This window comes from Notamacropus eugenii, chromosome 3, assembly GCF_028372415.1.
Source record: "Notamacropus eugenii isolate mMacEug1 chromosome 3, mMacEug1.pri_v2, whole genome shotgun sequence".
NCBI classification, from domain to species: Eukaryota; Metazoa; Chordata; class Mammalia; order Diprotodontia; family Macropodidae; genus Notamacropus; species Notamacropus eugenii.
The window spans coordinates 135,858,833-135,872,866 of record NC_092874.1 but is presented as its reverse complement, the minus strand read 5'-3'; the positions used below and the strand labels follow the sequence as shown (position 1 = coordinate 135,872,866).

General features: G+C 37.3%; 1 protein-coding gene across 3 annotated transcripts in view; it reads left to right on the top strand.

The window, feature by feature from the left end:
• Positions 1-14,034, top strand: part of ST7 (suppression of tumorigenicity 7) — a 294,589-nt gene that overhangs the window by 145,971 nt on the left and 134,584 nt on the right. For all 3 annotated transcript variants that reach the window (XM_072652961.1, XM_072652964.1, XM_072652962.1), the window contains exon 3: positions 12,189-12,348. In XM_072652961.1, the coding sequence (XP_072509062.1) occupies positions 12,189-12,348 (160 nt within the window). The remainder of the gene's footprint in view (positions 1-12,188; positions 12,349-14,034) is intronic.

Sequence of the window (14,034 nt, the reverse complement as noted above, 5' to 3'; positions counted from 1 at the left end):
CTTATCTACTTTTCACAATGAATCTCCTATCCTTTCTGAAAGCTGTTCACTCCCAGATAAATTTTCAAAGACTTACACAGCTGGTGTCACTTTGGCATTCTGTTCTGTTATGGATTAATGCTGTCTCATTCAACACTGAAGAGAAGTTTCATATTTCCCCTGTCTTCTATCTCCAGCATTCACAGTAATTATACTCTCTGTGATGATATGACTTGCATTTGACTTTGTTTTGAGTGAGGGAGGACAGCTAGGTGGTGCAGTGGATAGAGCACCAGTGCAGGAGTCAGGAGGACCTGAGTTCAAATCTCACCTCAGACACTTGACACTCACTAGCTATGTGACCTTGGGCAAGTCATTTAACCCAAATTGCCTTATCCTGGGTCATCTCCAGTCATCCAGATGAATATCTGGTCACTGGATTCAGATGGCTCTGGAGGAGAAGTGAGGCTAGTGGCTTGCACAGCCCTTCTTCACTCAAAACAAAGTCAAGTGCAAGTCGTGTCATTATTTCTCTGATGGCATGGTCTTCTTTGGCAATGAAGCATGAACACACACTCTCTGTGATACCAATATCTTCCATTTTAATTGTGGTCCTAGGGAAGAAGTCATAGGAAGGAGATTACTGATTTTAGGAGAGGAGAATCATTTCCATTCTCATGGGAATGAATGGGAAGTTAATTACTCAGAAGGAACTCCTGAAACATCTCTCTACATGTACCAGGAAATAGATTTGATTGATACATAGAATTCAGGAAATAACCTGAAAGTTGGGAAGGTATGTTATATGAAGAACATGAAGTTCAAAAGGGAGAGACAGGGTCTGTACTCAGTATTGATAGCTGGGCAAAATTCAGCCCATTTGTTTCAAGTAGATAGAAAGGTCTTATTCATGATCCCTTTTCTAGTCTTGGTTACTTTCCTAAAGGAAAGAGTTTGATGAATGCATGAGAACTGCTTCCCTTGATAATAAATATACTTTTATCTTAAATCTTTGGTGATAGTCCTCAACCACTAGTGTCCCCCCCCCCCCCCCCCCCAGATACTTTGTCTCCTTTGCCAAGCACTACTGGAATAAATACAGATCCATTTTTATTCTTTGGAAGCAATCCTGTGATTTTTAATGCCATAGCTGAGTAGTATAGGCACGTACAGAAGTATACCAACATGTGGAAACAGTGAAAATCATTAAGAGAATCAGGAAGTTAATTCTAAAATTTCTCCAGTTTGTCTCTTTTTGGAAGTATTGTTGGATTATTGGGAACATTTTTAGTACAGAGAAGGTCACCCTGAAAGCATTTCCCAATTCATGATATGGTGAAGATAGCATTTGCTTCTTATTGGAGTCATTAGGAACACTCAGTAAATAGTTAATGGAGTTTTCTTTGAGTATCACTCAGTGAGCAGAGTGTGACCAGAAAAGATGATAGGCTGACCATGGAAGAGTAGGGATAACAGATGGACAGTCTGCATACTGCATGTATACCCGTGTAATATTAAGAGATCTTAGTATTTTAGCCATGTATCTGGCACATAGTAATTGCTTAATAAATGCCTGTTGACCGACTGATTTAAAAGAAATCTTTCTTGTTGGATTGATCTCCTATGGAGGAGTTATTGCATGGGATGGACAAGAGATAAACAGGATGAGAAAACATTGATGGGTTGGGATCTGAACTATTGGAGAGAATACCCAAATTGAGGAGATCACAGATTTATTAAGGTGTTTGCACCTTATCTACCTGTGTCTTCAGGAACAAAGATTTAGCACTGGAAAGGACCTTAGATAGTAATAAATCCAGCCCTCTCTTTTTATATTTGAGGAAATGAAGACCACAAAGATGAAGTTAGTTTCCCAAGGTCATAATGACTCCAAATGCATTGTCCTCTCCACTCCATCATGTCTCATCTTTTCTGGTCATTTATATCTTTTTACTTGCATGTTATCCTCCTATTTAAATTTTACATGCATCTTTCCTTTAATCTTTAAGTTACCTGTAATTTTGATTCTTTGCAGATTGTTGTGTTCCTTAATTTGGAGATGCATAAACTCCAATGGAAGAATATTAGTGCTAAAAAATCAAATCTTTTTATAGCAGCAGATAGTGTGAAATTTTTGAAAGCATCATGCAGTTTCCCAAATGTGATCCAACAACATCTACCTTTTCAGTTCTTGGTGCAAATCATTGTCCAGCTGAAGCACTTATCCAAGATACACTTGCTAATGACCTAATTCGATGTACATGCCTGGCCTGCTGCAAGTTGCAGTCTAGGTAGTGTGTGTGTGTGTGTGTGTGTGTGTGTGTGTGTGTGTGTGTGTGTGTGTGGTTTTTTTATCCTCTTTATTTTTCCTACATAAATAGTTAGACTAGTTTCTCTCAAATGACTGAATTTCACTCAGGAGACTTTAGAATGTTTTGAGCTTCACTGCATTCAGTACAGTATCATCTGCTAAGAGGAACATTTAAAGAAGCTCATCATCAATTAAGAACCCTTCTTGGACTTTGGATAGAAAGTCCCCCCATAACACCAGCAAACACCCTACATGTTTTTGATCCAGTCTGAGGAGGGATTTGAAGGAGAGACACTGACCATAGAGTGAACTTACTTCACTGTGATTTACTGCTATCACAAGAACATGGGTACAGAATGAACATTGTAGCTCTTTGAAAAAATGTATTCATGATGGACTTCTAGTTTAATTTCTAACATTTTCATTACTTTCTTGAATCGACTATCACTATAAGAATAATTTAGCCTGATTTGTATTATTTCCTGACTTACAAAATATAGATGATCACACTGAAAATTTAACAGTTTACAGTGTGCCTCTACAATCTAGCCCCAGTACCCCCTAATTGTAGCCGCTCTGAGTCCCACTGGGTCCTGATTTTGAGATAATAAATTGTGACACATGTAAGCACAGGAATTGACCAACTGTTCTCTGGATTGTGGATGGGTACAAATGGCTTGTACACCCAGGAGTTTGAATTATTTTACACCCAGGGTTAAACAAGCTGCTTAGTACCACTTTTACAAATACACCACTCCTAGGTAAGCAAAACTCCACATTTTAATGCGTATATCCATCATAAGTGAGCCAAAACTCATATGTGAACACGTTATAAACAATCCAAACTCAGAACCACATCCAGGTTGGCATAGTTTCTCTGGTTCCTCCATGGGGGCTGTACCTTATGAATTCACTGGTTATCTTGACTTTCTCTTGGGAATTGAGTACAGGGACAGATCTCATTAGCCAGCCTGACTGTTTCTATTGTAAATCCTTGTATTGTTTTGGCACGTGCAAGGGAGATATCTTATTTGAGGAGACCTTTGAAGCCTTTATTTTATTATATTGAATCAAATACTTGTTGGAGATCAATAAATAACAAACACAGTGGAACTTTATACTCTCTACATCTTTTAGTGCAATGAGTGTCTGAAGATATGGTTGGCTGAAGAAAATTGTCTAGGAAATCCTGTGCTTCTTGTATTTTCATCGATGAATTGTCTAGAAAATCCTGTATCCTTCTTGTATTTTGATAATTAATGCTCTCTATTTTGTACATAGATCATTTCTTATAAAGGTTGTATAGTGATGGTAAAGTGGTTATTTGGGTCAATAGTTGCTGATGCTAGTCACTTTAAAAAATACCTACCAGTTAGGCTCTTTTGGAATTTTATTTTTTGCTTTGAGATTTAAGAGATTTAAAATTGTGTTGCTTCTAGCACAGATATATGTATTGAGTTAATTTGAATCTTATATTTTTATTTTGTTAAATGCCATTGCCACTTTGTCACATCTGGTAGGGAGAAGGTAGATTCCAAATGTGATAGACTTACTTTGACTGAGAAACATAGATCACCACAGAGCAGATGTTCTTAACCTGCAGTCTGTGAGCTTGGGTATTTTTAATTTTTATTTTTTCAATTAAATTATTTTATTTGGTTTCAGTGTTCGACAATCACTTCCGTATACCTTAGATTTTTTTCCCCATTCTCTCCCTCTCATTCCCCCCTCCCTCCCCACTCCCTTCCTGAGATGGCATACAATCTTATATAGGTTCTACACATACATTCCTATTAAATACATGTTGCATAGAAGAATTAAAATGAATGGGAGAAACCATAAAACAAAACAAGACATAATACAAAAGAAAATGGTCTGCTTCTATCTGTGATCCAATTCCATAGTTCTTTCTCTGGATGTGGAAGGCGTTTTGCCTCAAGAATCCATTGGAAATTTTTTAAGTCCATGCATTTCAATTAAGTATTAAGTCTACCAGAAAAATTCCTCACACACTGTGGTTGTTGCTATGTACAAAGTTCTCCTGGTTCTGCTCCGTTCACTTAGCATCAATTCATATAGGTCCTTTTAAGCCTCTCTGAAGTCTTCCTGTTCATCGTTTCTCATAGCACAATAGTATTCCGATGCGTTCCACAACTTGTTCAGCCATTCCCCAATTAATGGGTATCCCCTTGATTTCCAGGTTTTGGCCTCCACAAAGAGTGCTGCTATAAATATTTTTGTACATATGGGACCCTTTATCATTTCTGTGATCTCTTTGGGATAGAGTCCCATAAGTGATATTGCTGGGTGAAAGGGTATGCGCATTTTTCTAGCCCTTTGGACATAGTTCCAAATTGCTCTCCAGAATGGTTGGATCAGCTGTGAGCTTGCTTTTTTAAAAAATATGTGTGTGTATGTATATGTATTATGTATACATGTATGTATGTGTATATATATATGATAAAATACATATATTTTGATAACTATTTTAGAATAATTGGTTAACTTTATAACCCTATATATTTGATTTTATGCATTTAAAAACATTATTCTGAGAGAGGTGCAGGCATAGGCTTCACCAGATTGCCAAAGGGGGAGCTCCATGACACCAAAAAGGAACATTAGTAGATCTGTTCTGTATCATATTCTCTCCTTTCCTCTACAGGAAATGTAACCTCAGTCATTCTACTTACCTCTCAAATTTCCAATCTCTTGTTTTCTATCAGTTCCTTCCCCGCTAACTTCAACTATGCCCAAGCCTCCCCATCTTTAAAAAACCTTTACTAGAGTCTATCATCCTTCATTTCTCCTCCCTTTCACAGCCAAACTCCTTGAAAAAGCTGTCTACACTTAATAATTCCACTTCATTACTCCGTACACCTCTTTGTGATTTGGCTTCTAATGTGATCACTCTAATAATAAAGTACTGCTTTCAAAGTTACGGGTGTTTTCTTAGTTGCCAAAATCTGATGGCCCTTTGAAAGACCTTCTCCTTCTTGTATTATCTGCTGTGTTTGGTACTGTTGATCACTCTTCTCTTTTGCTGGCATGCCTTTGTATCATGCTTCTTTCTCACTGTGGAAGTTCACTACAGTTTTTACCTAGGCTCTATTCTCTCTGAACACCTTTTCTTTCTCTTGGTTGTTTCATCAGCTGCCATGGGTTAAGATATACAGACAGATTTGTATTTCTAGCCCCAGTCTCTCTCCTGAGCTTCAGTCACTCCTCACTAATTGCCAATTGGATATTTCAAACTGGGTGAAACATCTTATTCTAGGCTGACCTTCCTCAAACCAATCATCTCGTAGTTTATGTTGGATATTGGAACAAAGTGAGACAACCATGGATCATTTAACAGTTAACCAAAGGATATTTAAGTATTGCAGGAAAAAAGTATTCAGCAAGGACAGATGTTGGAAACACCTCAGATTGTTACAGCTGAGTGAAGCTTTCTTACCAGAGCTGCCCATCCTTTCTCAAAAGCTAAGTATCAGCTAGCTCATGAGGCTGCTTTGTACTCTGATGACCAGGGAGCACTGTCAACAACTTTTATCCCTGAGTTAACCAACTCTCAATCAATACTTTTTAAGGAAAAATAAAAACAGAAAACTAGCCGAATCTGTACAAGGGCAGGGGTTAGGATAGTCTTCCATACCTTTCAAAATCAGCTTGTCAAAACTCAATTCCTCCCAAGCACTCCCCTCTTCTGTACTTTTCTATATCTGTCAAAGACACCATTGGGCTGCTAGTCTCCCAGTTTTGCAACCTCCATATTATTCTCAACTCTTCACTTTTCTTCATCCCTCATGAACAGTCCGTTGTTTCTACATTTACAGCATCTCTCACATTCTTTCCACTCACATAGTCCAGGTCCTAATTACTTCTCACTTAGATTATTGTAATAACCTCCCACTTGGTCACCCTGCCTCAAGTCTTTCACTCCAGTGCATTCTCCGTGTTGCTTCCAAAAAGTTTTTTCCCCCTTGAATGCACATCTCATCATGTCACCCCTCCCCTCTGCAAATTTCATTGGTTCCCTATTGCTTCTAAAAACAAATTTCATTTCCTCAGTTTAGCTTTTTAAAGCCATATACAGTCTGGCTCCTACTCATCTTTCTAGTCTCATTGGATATTACTTCCCTCCTTGAGCTCTGGGATCTTTTCCTCACAGAAGACCCTGTTTTCCATCTCCATGCCTTTGCATGGGCTTTACATGTCTGGGATGCACTCCCTTCTCACCTTCATCTCATAGAATCCTTCTCTTCTTTGAGTCAAGCTGTCAGGTCTTTTACATGATTTTCCTTCCCTTCCAAACTTCTTTCTATTTAACTAATTTTTATTATTTTATTTGTTTGTTCTTTTACATGTATATATTTTATACACGCATGCTTGCACATACACACACATCCTTCTTGTCTCTCTCATGAGAATACACTTGCAGATAGAGATTGTTTCACTTTTTGTGTCCCCAGCACATAGTAGGTGCCTCATAAGTTTTTGTTAATTGATGGCTATCTGCGGTTTTCCCACTTTTTTTCTGCAAATGTTCTCTGCATGATTTGGGGTAACTCTGCCCTTTGTATTTCGCTATTTTGGCTCTTCACTTGCTTTCCATTGTTTTGTGAGGTGATATATTTATAATTCTTCTTTCTCTATAGTGTTTTGCAAATGATCTTGTACCCTAAACTGGTATTTCCCTTGACTGGCACGGTCTTCTACTTGGCAAAGAGTTGGAAGGACATTTGACATCACGTTGTTGTCTAGCACCTTCCTGTGAGGAGTAACCTGAGGAACAAAGATTTGCCCGTGATTATACGCAGGGATTTCTCATGTTTATCTCTGCCTATTTCTCCTTGGGGGAAATATTTGGAATGGACAGCTTGGACAAGCTGGAGCTGCTATAATATGTTTGCTGTATCTGTAGTGTTGTTCCTTATTTTTTTAGTACGTTTTAGCTTTTGCCTTATCTATTCAGTGATCTGACTACTGATTCTGAAATGACTGCTACAGAAAACAATTCATTTTCTGACAATTCAAATATAGAGTTTCATTTTTTGTGATGTTCTTTAGTGCTCCCCGCCCGTGGCCTTCCACTTACCTTCTTGAGGAAAGAACTCATGTTATACAAGTGAAGAGAAACTGCTGACTGCTTCTTTTGGTGACCCCTGCCCCAAATATTTTTCACGATAGATTTCCTTATACTCTTGTGGGTTCACCTTTTTTAAATTGCCAAAGATTAAAGCATATGTTGACGCAAAAAACTGATGATGGTTTTTCATAAGAATTTCTGTCATTTTCCCTCTTAGCCACAGATATTGGCGCCTTTTAAAATAATCTCTGCAGTAGTTTGTTTACTTGATGTTGTCTACGAACCCTGAAAGGTTTGAGTGACCAGGTTCCTCTCATGTTCCCTGTTGCCTTTTGGTATACAATGAAACCAGCTGTACCAACCCTTTTACTCACCTTGCTGAGGTGAGTAAATTATCCTGCAAATTATCCTCATTGAGCTATAAACAGCTTTTTTTTTGGCTTTAGGGATGTCCATAGGGATGGGCTTCATTGATTTATTTATTAATTGTTGGTCAAAGGTTAGCTAGCTAGTCGACCATTGGACATAGACAGCCACAGTATCAAAGACACCTTGATGATACAGCTGAATGAACTTCCTTACCTGGGTTGCCCATCCTTTCCCAAAAGCTAAGTATCAGAGAACTCCTATGGCTGCCTTGTATTTAGGTGACCAGGGTGCACTGTCAGCAGCCCGAGCCCTTATAATCCCTGAGCCAACCAACTTATTCATTACCTTTTATGGGAAGAACTGGGAAAATGGGGTGGACTCTAGTCTAACTTGCATGGGAGAAGGGTTTAGAATATTACTCTACATATCTCAAGCTTATCATGCTCAAATCCAGACTAATTTTCTTTCCCCAAAATCCTTTCCTCTTCCAACTTCCCCATTTCTGTCAAAAGCATCACAATATCTTGTCAAAGACACTCTGACTATCAGCAGGAGATAAAGTGTTGGACTTGAATTCAGAATAGCTGAGCTCAAATTTTGCCTTGTGCACTCATTTAACCTCCTTGAGCCTCAGTGTCCTTATCTGTTAAATAGGTATAATAATAACATGACTTCCTAGAGTTGTTGTGAAGATAAAATATTTGTAAAGTGCTTTGCAAATGTTAAACCTCCATATAACTGCTATTATTATTGTTGCTAATAATAATAGATTTTTCAGAGCCTAAAATTCCCATGATTTTTGTGCCTTTTGGCTGCTTTTCTGACCTTCCAACATGAATTATAGTAATATTAGCTTGTATTTATGTAGTGTTTTAAGGCTTGTGAAGCATTTTACAAATATTATCCTCACAATAAGCCTGCTAGATAAATGCTATTATTATCCTTACTTTGCAGATAAGAAAGTTGAAATAGTCAATTGAAATAATGACTTGTCCAAGATCAGACAGCTATTAGTGTCTGATGCAGGGTTTGAACTTGGTGAGCTCTTCCTGAATCTTGAGCCAACAATTTATCCACTTTACCCCTAGCTGCCCGCTTCATTGGTGGCTAGGGACTACACAGGACTGTTTCATTTTTATATGTATTTTAATGTGTTTCATGGGTCTTTATCCACTCAAGCCTTTCCAGTTTGATAGAAAATGCCTATCAGCTCATGCTTCAAGCAAGAATTGTCACCTCCACACCATGATGAACTTTCACAATAGGATTTTAAAGCTAAATTGAAGCTTCTACATTTATAATAATCTTAACAACGAGAAAGTGCAGTGGTATAGGATTAGGGTAGAAGTTGAGAGACAAGAAGTTCAACTGAAAACGACTTGGAAGTATAAGTTGATTATATGTCTACTGTGTGACATGTCTGCTAAAAAGTTGATTTATGAAAAAGTAGAGTTCAGAAAAGTAGTTCAGAATGAAGGAGGTGATAGTCCTGTGGCACCCATGGTGGTTAGACTATCTCTGGAACAAATGTATACAGTTCTGGGCACCACATTTTTGGTAGGACATTTAGTTGGAGCCTATCCAGAGGAGGTTGAGTAGGGTGGCATAGGAACCTAAAACCATGTCATAGGAGACTCCGTAGAGAAATAAGATATGTTTACCTAGAGAGGCAGGACTTAGTGGTCAGTGCCTTTCAAATATTCGGAGGACTGCCAGGTGGAATAGAAGTTAGATTTGTTTTACTTGGCCCCAAAGAGAAGAGCTAAGACTTAGTGGATGGAGTAATTCAGGAGTATTGATTTCAATTTAGTATAAGGAATAACTTTACAAATATTAGAACTATCCCAAAATAGAATAATCTGCCTTGGGAAGAAATGAGTTCCTTTTTAATGAAGGTTGGATTTTGTTGAGATTGTATAGAGGGAAGCACCTTTCAGGTAGATATTGACTTAGATGCCCTGAGATGTCACTTCTACCTTGGAAGTTTTATGGTGCTTTGAATGGGTTAGTTTGACTGGAGTAGTGTTTATATGTAGTGTTGTAATGTAGGAGGGAGCTAAAGTTGATAAAAGACAAATTAAAGAGGACTCTTATTAGGCTATGGAGTTTGTACTTATACCTATAGATAGTGGGGAGTCTTTAAACAATTATGAACAAGGCTTTGCGGAGGGTGAAACTAATGTTTTAGAAAGATGGATGTCATGACAGTGTGCAAGATGAAATGGAAATGCGGGAGCAGGGAGCCAAGGAGAATTATTGTAGTGGTCGATGTAAGTAAATGGAAATCAGTTGCTTTGGAAATGAAAAGGAAGGAACAGATGTAAGAAATTTGATATAAGAAATATCTTTTAATTTTTGAAGAGAACTGTCTTAAAAAGCATTTCCTGTGGAAAAGAACTGGAAGTTTTAGTGGATTGCAGATTGTGAGTCAACAGTATGACGTGACTGCCTCAAAACCTTATTCGTAGAAGGTAAGGGTAGGATTTGAGCCTGCCCCATAAAGCTGATACTTGAGCTGTCTGTGGTGCAGTCCAGCTACTATATGGGATTTTTTAACTTTTATCTGGTCAGTAGGTTTATTTAACAAAAGTACCTGAGAGAATAAGTCATGATAAAATTACATTTGTGACCATTTTCAGAAACATTATATGACAGATAACAAGTGCCATCAAGCTATCAACATATTCAAAAACTTTTTCCATATACAGACTTGTTTATGAAAGCTTTATAGTTTGCATCATAGATTTATACATCAGGGAGAAAAAAACCCTATCGACACTAAATGTGTGGTTATCTAAATGCCATCTATACTTGTTTTGAAACAGAATTGTCTCTGACCAGAGCCTGAGATTTAGCAAAGAACGTGAGGACATCTTACTCCAGGTTATAAGGTTGTAGAGGCTCTATGTTTCCTTTCTAAATTAAACTTTGGGGCAGGAAAGGGTAGGAGTAATATTCAAGATTTTTAATTTAAACCTTTAAAAAAAATCTCTTCATTAAAATTTCTTTAGCCTCTTGAGGGTGGTAAAAGGCCTTTTATTGGTTCCAAGGCACCATACTTCAAGTGTGTTTCTTGGTTATAGACCTGTAGGCTTTGGTGACCTAGTTGAGCCTCTTATCTAATACCTTGATGATTTCATCTACTTAAATGATACCCCTTTTCCAGTCTTTATTTTCGCAGATTGTTTATACATCAGGCAGTACATTGAATTTTAATGTTCATGCCATGCACACATATACCCGCACACCCTCACAGCTCTTATTAGCATAAGTTGAACTACCATTTACAAGATGAGAAATTTTTTTGGTGTATTGTCCTCCATGATAACTTACATATGTACTCTCCACTTTCTTTAGAAACTCAATACAAATAGGATTAGTAATAAAACGCCCCTTTTTTCACTAATGCGTATTTTATTCTGAGTTATTCAACAAAAGTCTTACTCTTATGAAGTCTGTTCTGAGTAAAGAGATTTCTGTAAAAATGAAAAATTTTGTTCATCTCAAGAAAATGTTGCAAGAATCAATTATAGATACATTTGAATATTATTAATGCTAGGGGTTGGGAGGGAACCAAATCCAAACCAATACCTGTCACAACAAGTGAGGTATGAAAAGTAGGTGGCGGAAAAAAAGGGAGAGGCTCAGAGAGAAAAATTGGAGGATTTTCTCAGTGTAGCCAAGCAGAGTAGGTAAGATTGCTTGGTACAGCCCCTAGATTTTAGGAAGTCCCTTGCCAATCTGTCTGCATATAATCTGGGAAATTTATTGTTAAGGAAACTTTGTTTTGTAATGCATATATGCAGTAATGAATTAGTGGGTTTATGAAGCAGGAAACTGTTGGGTTTTTATTTAAAGCAGTTTTTAGTAGATATAACACTGGCAGTGAATGAGTGAGTAGGATATCAATAGGTGTGAAACATTGGGGTGCCACATGATGGTTTTGTTTTTCTCTTTATGTAAAATGGATATTTCTTTTTAAAAAATTAACTTGAAAAAGGAATTTTGGTGTTTTGCAAATTCCATACGTGCACTCTATACAAATTCTACTACAGTTGTCTAAACCAAATATTTTAATACTTAGATCAAACCCATATTCAAAGTTTGCCATGGGTGTATCATAAGTGTATGTTTTAAAAATTCTTTCATTTACATTGATTTTCTATGAATGTGTGACAGCTCAACTCATAAAACCATTATCTGGAGGAAGATTATGTTAAGTCTATATATGGTCAATTGTTTTTTGCTTAATATGGCTATTTTTTCTTTTTAACCAGTGTAAAGTAATGTATTAACAGTGTTAAAAAATCAAAAAATGTAGCAGATGGAGAGTGTAAGGAATGCATATATTGAAGGCACCACAAGTTATTTGGAATACTATTTGTATTTGTATAATACACATAGACACTCTTCAGTTGAACTTTTATGCTTCTTTTTCAGATATTTGAATGGTGGTATTTTCGGAAGTATGGAACATCTTTCATTGAGCAAGTATCAGTGAGTCATTTGCGCCCCCTGCTGGGAGGGGTAGACAATAACTCTCCCAGCAATTCAAACACAAGTAATGGGGATTCCGATTCAAACCGACAAAGTGTATCAGGTATGTAGCTCACTTCAGCTTGCCACTTACCACTTCTCATCATTTGCTTCTTCTGATGTCTGCCTTCAAAGAATTACAAGCTCAAAACCATTGGCTTATTTGCAACTAAGTCTGCAACTAAGCCAGGACAAGCAAATACATTTACTGTAGATGGATATCCACAAAGAGGAATTTATTTTGAAATTCCCATCATCTTAATCATCACAGGAGTATCTTAATTTTCTGTTTATTTCATTAGTATTCTATAGCAAAGCTGTATTCTTAAATCTAGGTATTTCAGTCAAGCATTTACTCTATGCCAGGTGCTCTGAAAGACACTGGGAATACACATATAAAGAATGAAGCAGTTCTTATTCTCAAGAAGTATGATTCTGGAAAAAATCAAGTGTCCTCATAATTTTCAGGAAGCAGTTGCTTTGAGTCTTTAGACTGTATGTAGTATAGTTGATCAAGTTTGGCAATCAGATTTGCTAAGCATGGTGCTATAGACCTGTATCCTCTTCTGCTGAGGAGGCAGAGGCTGATGGGTTGCATGTGTTTAGGAGCTCTGAAATGCAGGCAAGCCAGAGGCAATCCAGTGACCACATTGAGTGTGGTACCAGTACAGTGAGGCTCCTGGGAGCAGAAGATTGCCAGGCTGCCTGAGGAAAACAGGCAGCTCAAAGCTTCTATCCCCATCAGAATTAGCATGAGGATCTGCATTCACATCCTGAGTAAGAGAGGAAAAATCAATCAACCAGGCTTAAGCCTCAGTCTATATAACACAGATCCAAGTAGCATAGTTACATTCCTCAAAAAAATACTATACATTTAAAGACATGATTTAAGATTTTTTTTGGTGGCATACTTTCCACACTAATTATGAACAATTTTTCATCTCTTTTGTCTCTTTTAGATAAACAAAACATTGTCTGATTGGTGATGACTAGTTAAGATTATTTAGTAGATGACACACAGACATACACATATATATGCATCTATCTAATCTATCTATCTGTCTATCTAAAATCTGTGGATTCAGATGAGGAGTTGGTATAGTCATTGATACTTCATTATAGCTTCTTTTCACATGTAGTCAAAAAAAAAATTCTGCCTATTTAGATTGCATCAGTATACAAGGACAATTCATCAACTTTATTTTTAGTACTCAAATATTGGGTTCTACAGATAGGTAAAGTGTTAGTGAACCAACCATTCTCATATTGGAAGGGTACACACTTTTCTTACTTTTCATTTCCTAATTATAGTATAACATAATGAGCAAATGAACTTAGTTATTAAGACTTTTGCCTTTTTCTTGAGGCTCTTCCTAGCTAATTAGATCCAATTCATAGGAACTGATAACATTCTGGAGTGTTTGATGCCTATATGGTAATTTGTAGTAAGTGAGTTTGCAGAGTAAATTTAAATTTGTAGATAAAGAAAGCCCTCTTGTTTAATATTTATTTTTCAGTTTCCCACATTCCTTCCGCCAGAATTTGAATTCAGAATTTTCTCCCCATCTCTCCCCACCCGCATGCCAGGACAGCATTCACCTCTTCCCCTCTTCCTCCAGTCTGTTCTCCTTTCTGTTATCTCCCCTTCTTCAATTCCCCCCCCCCCCCCCCCATTTTCCTGTAGGGCAAAATAGATTTCTATACCCCATTGCCTGTACATCTTATTTCCTAGTTGCATGCTAAAACAATT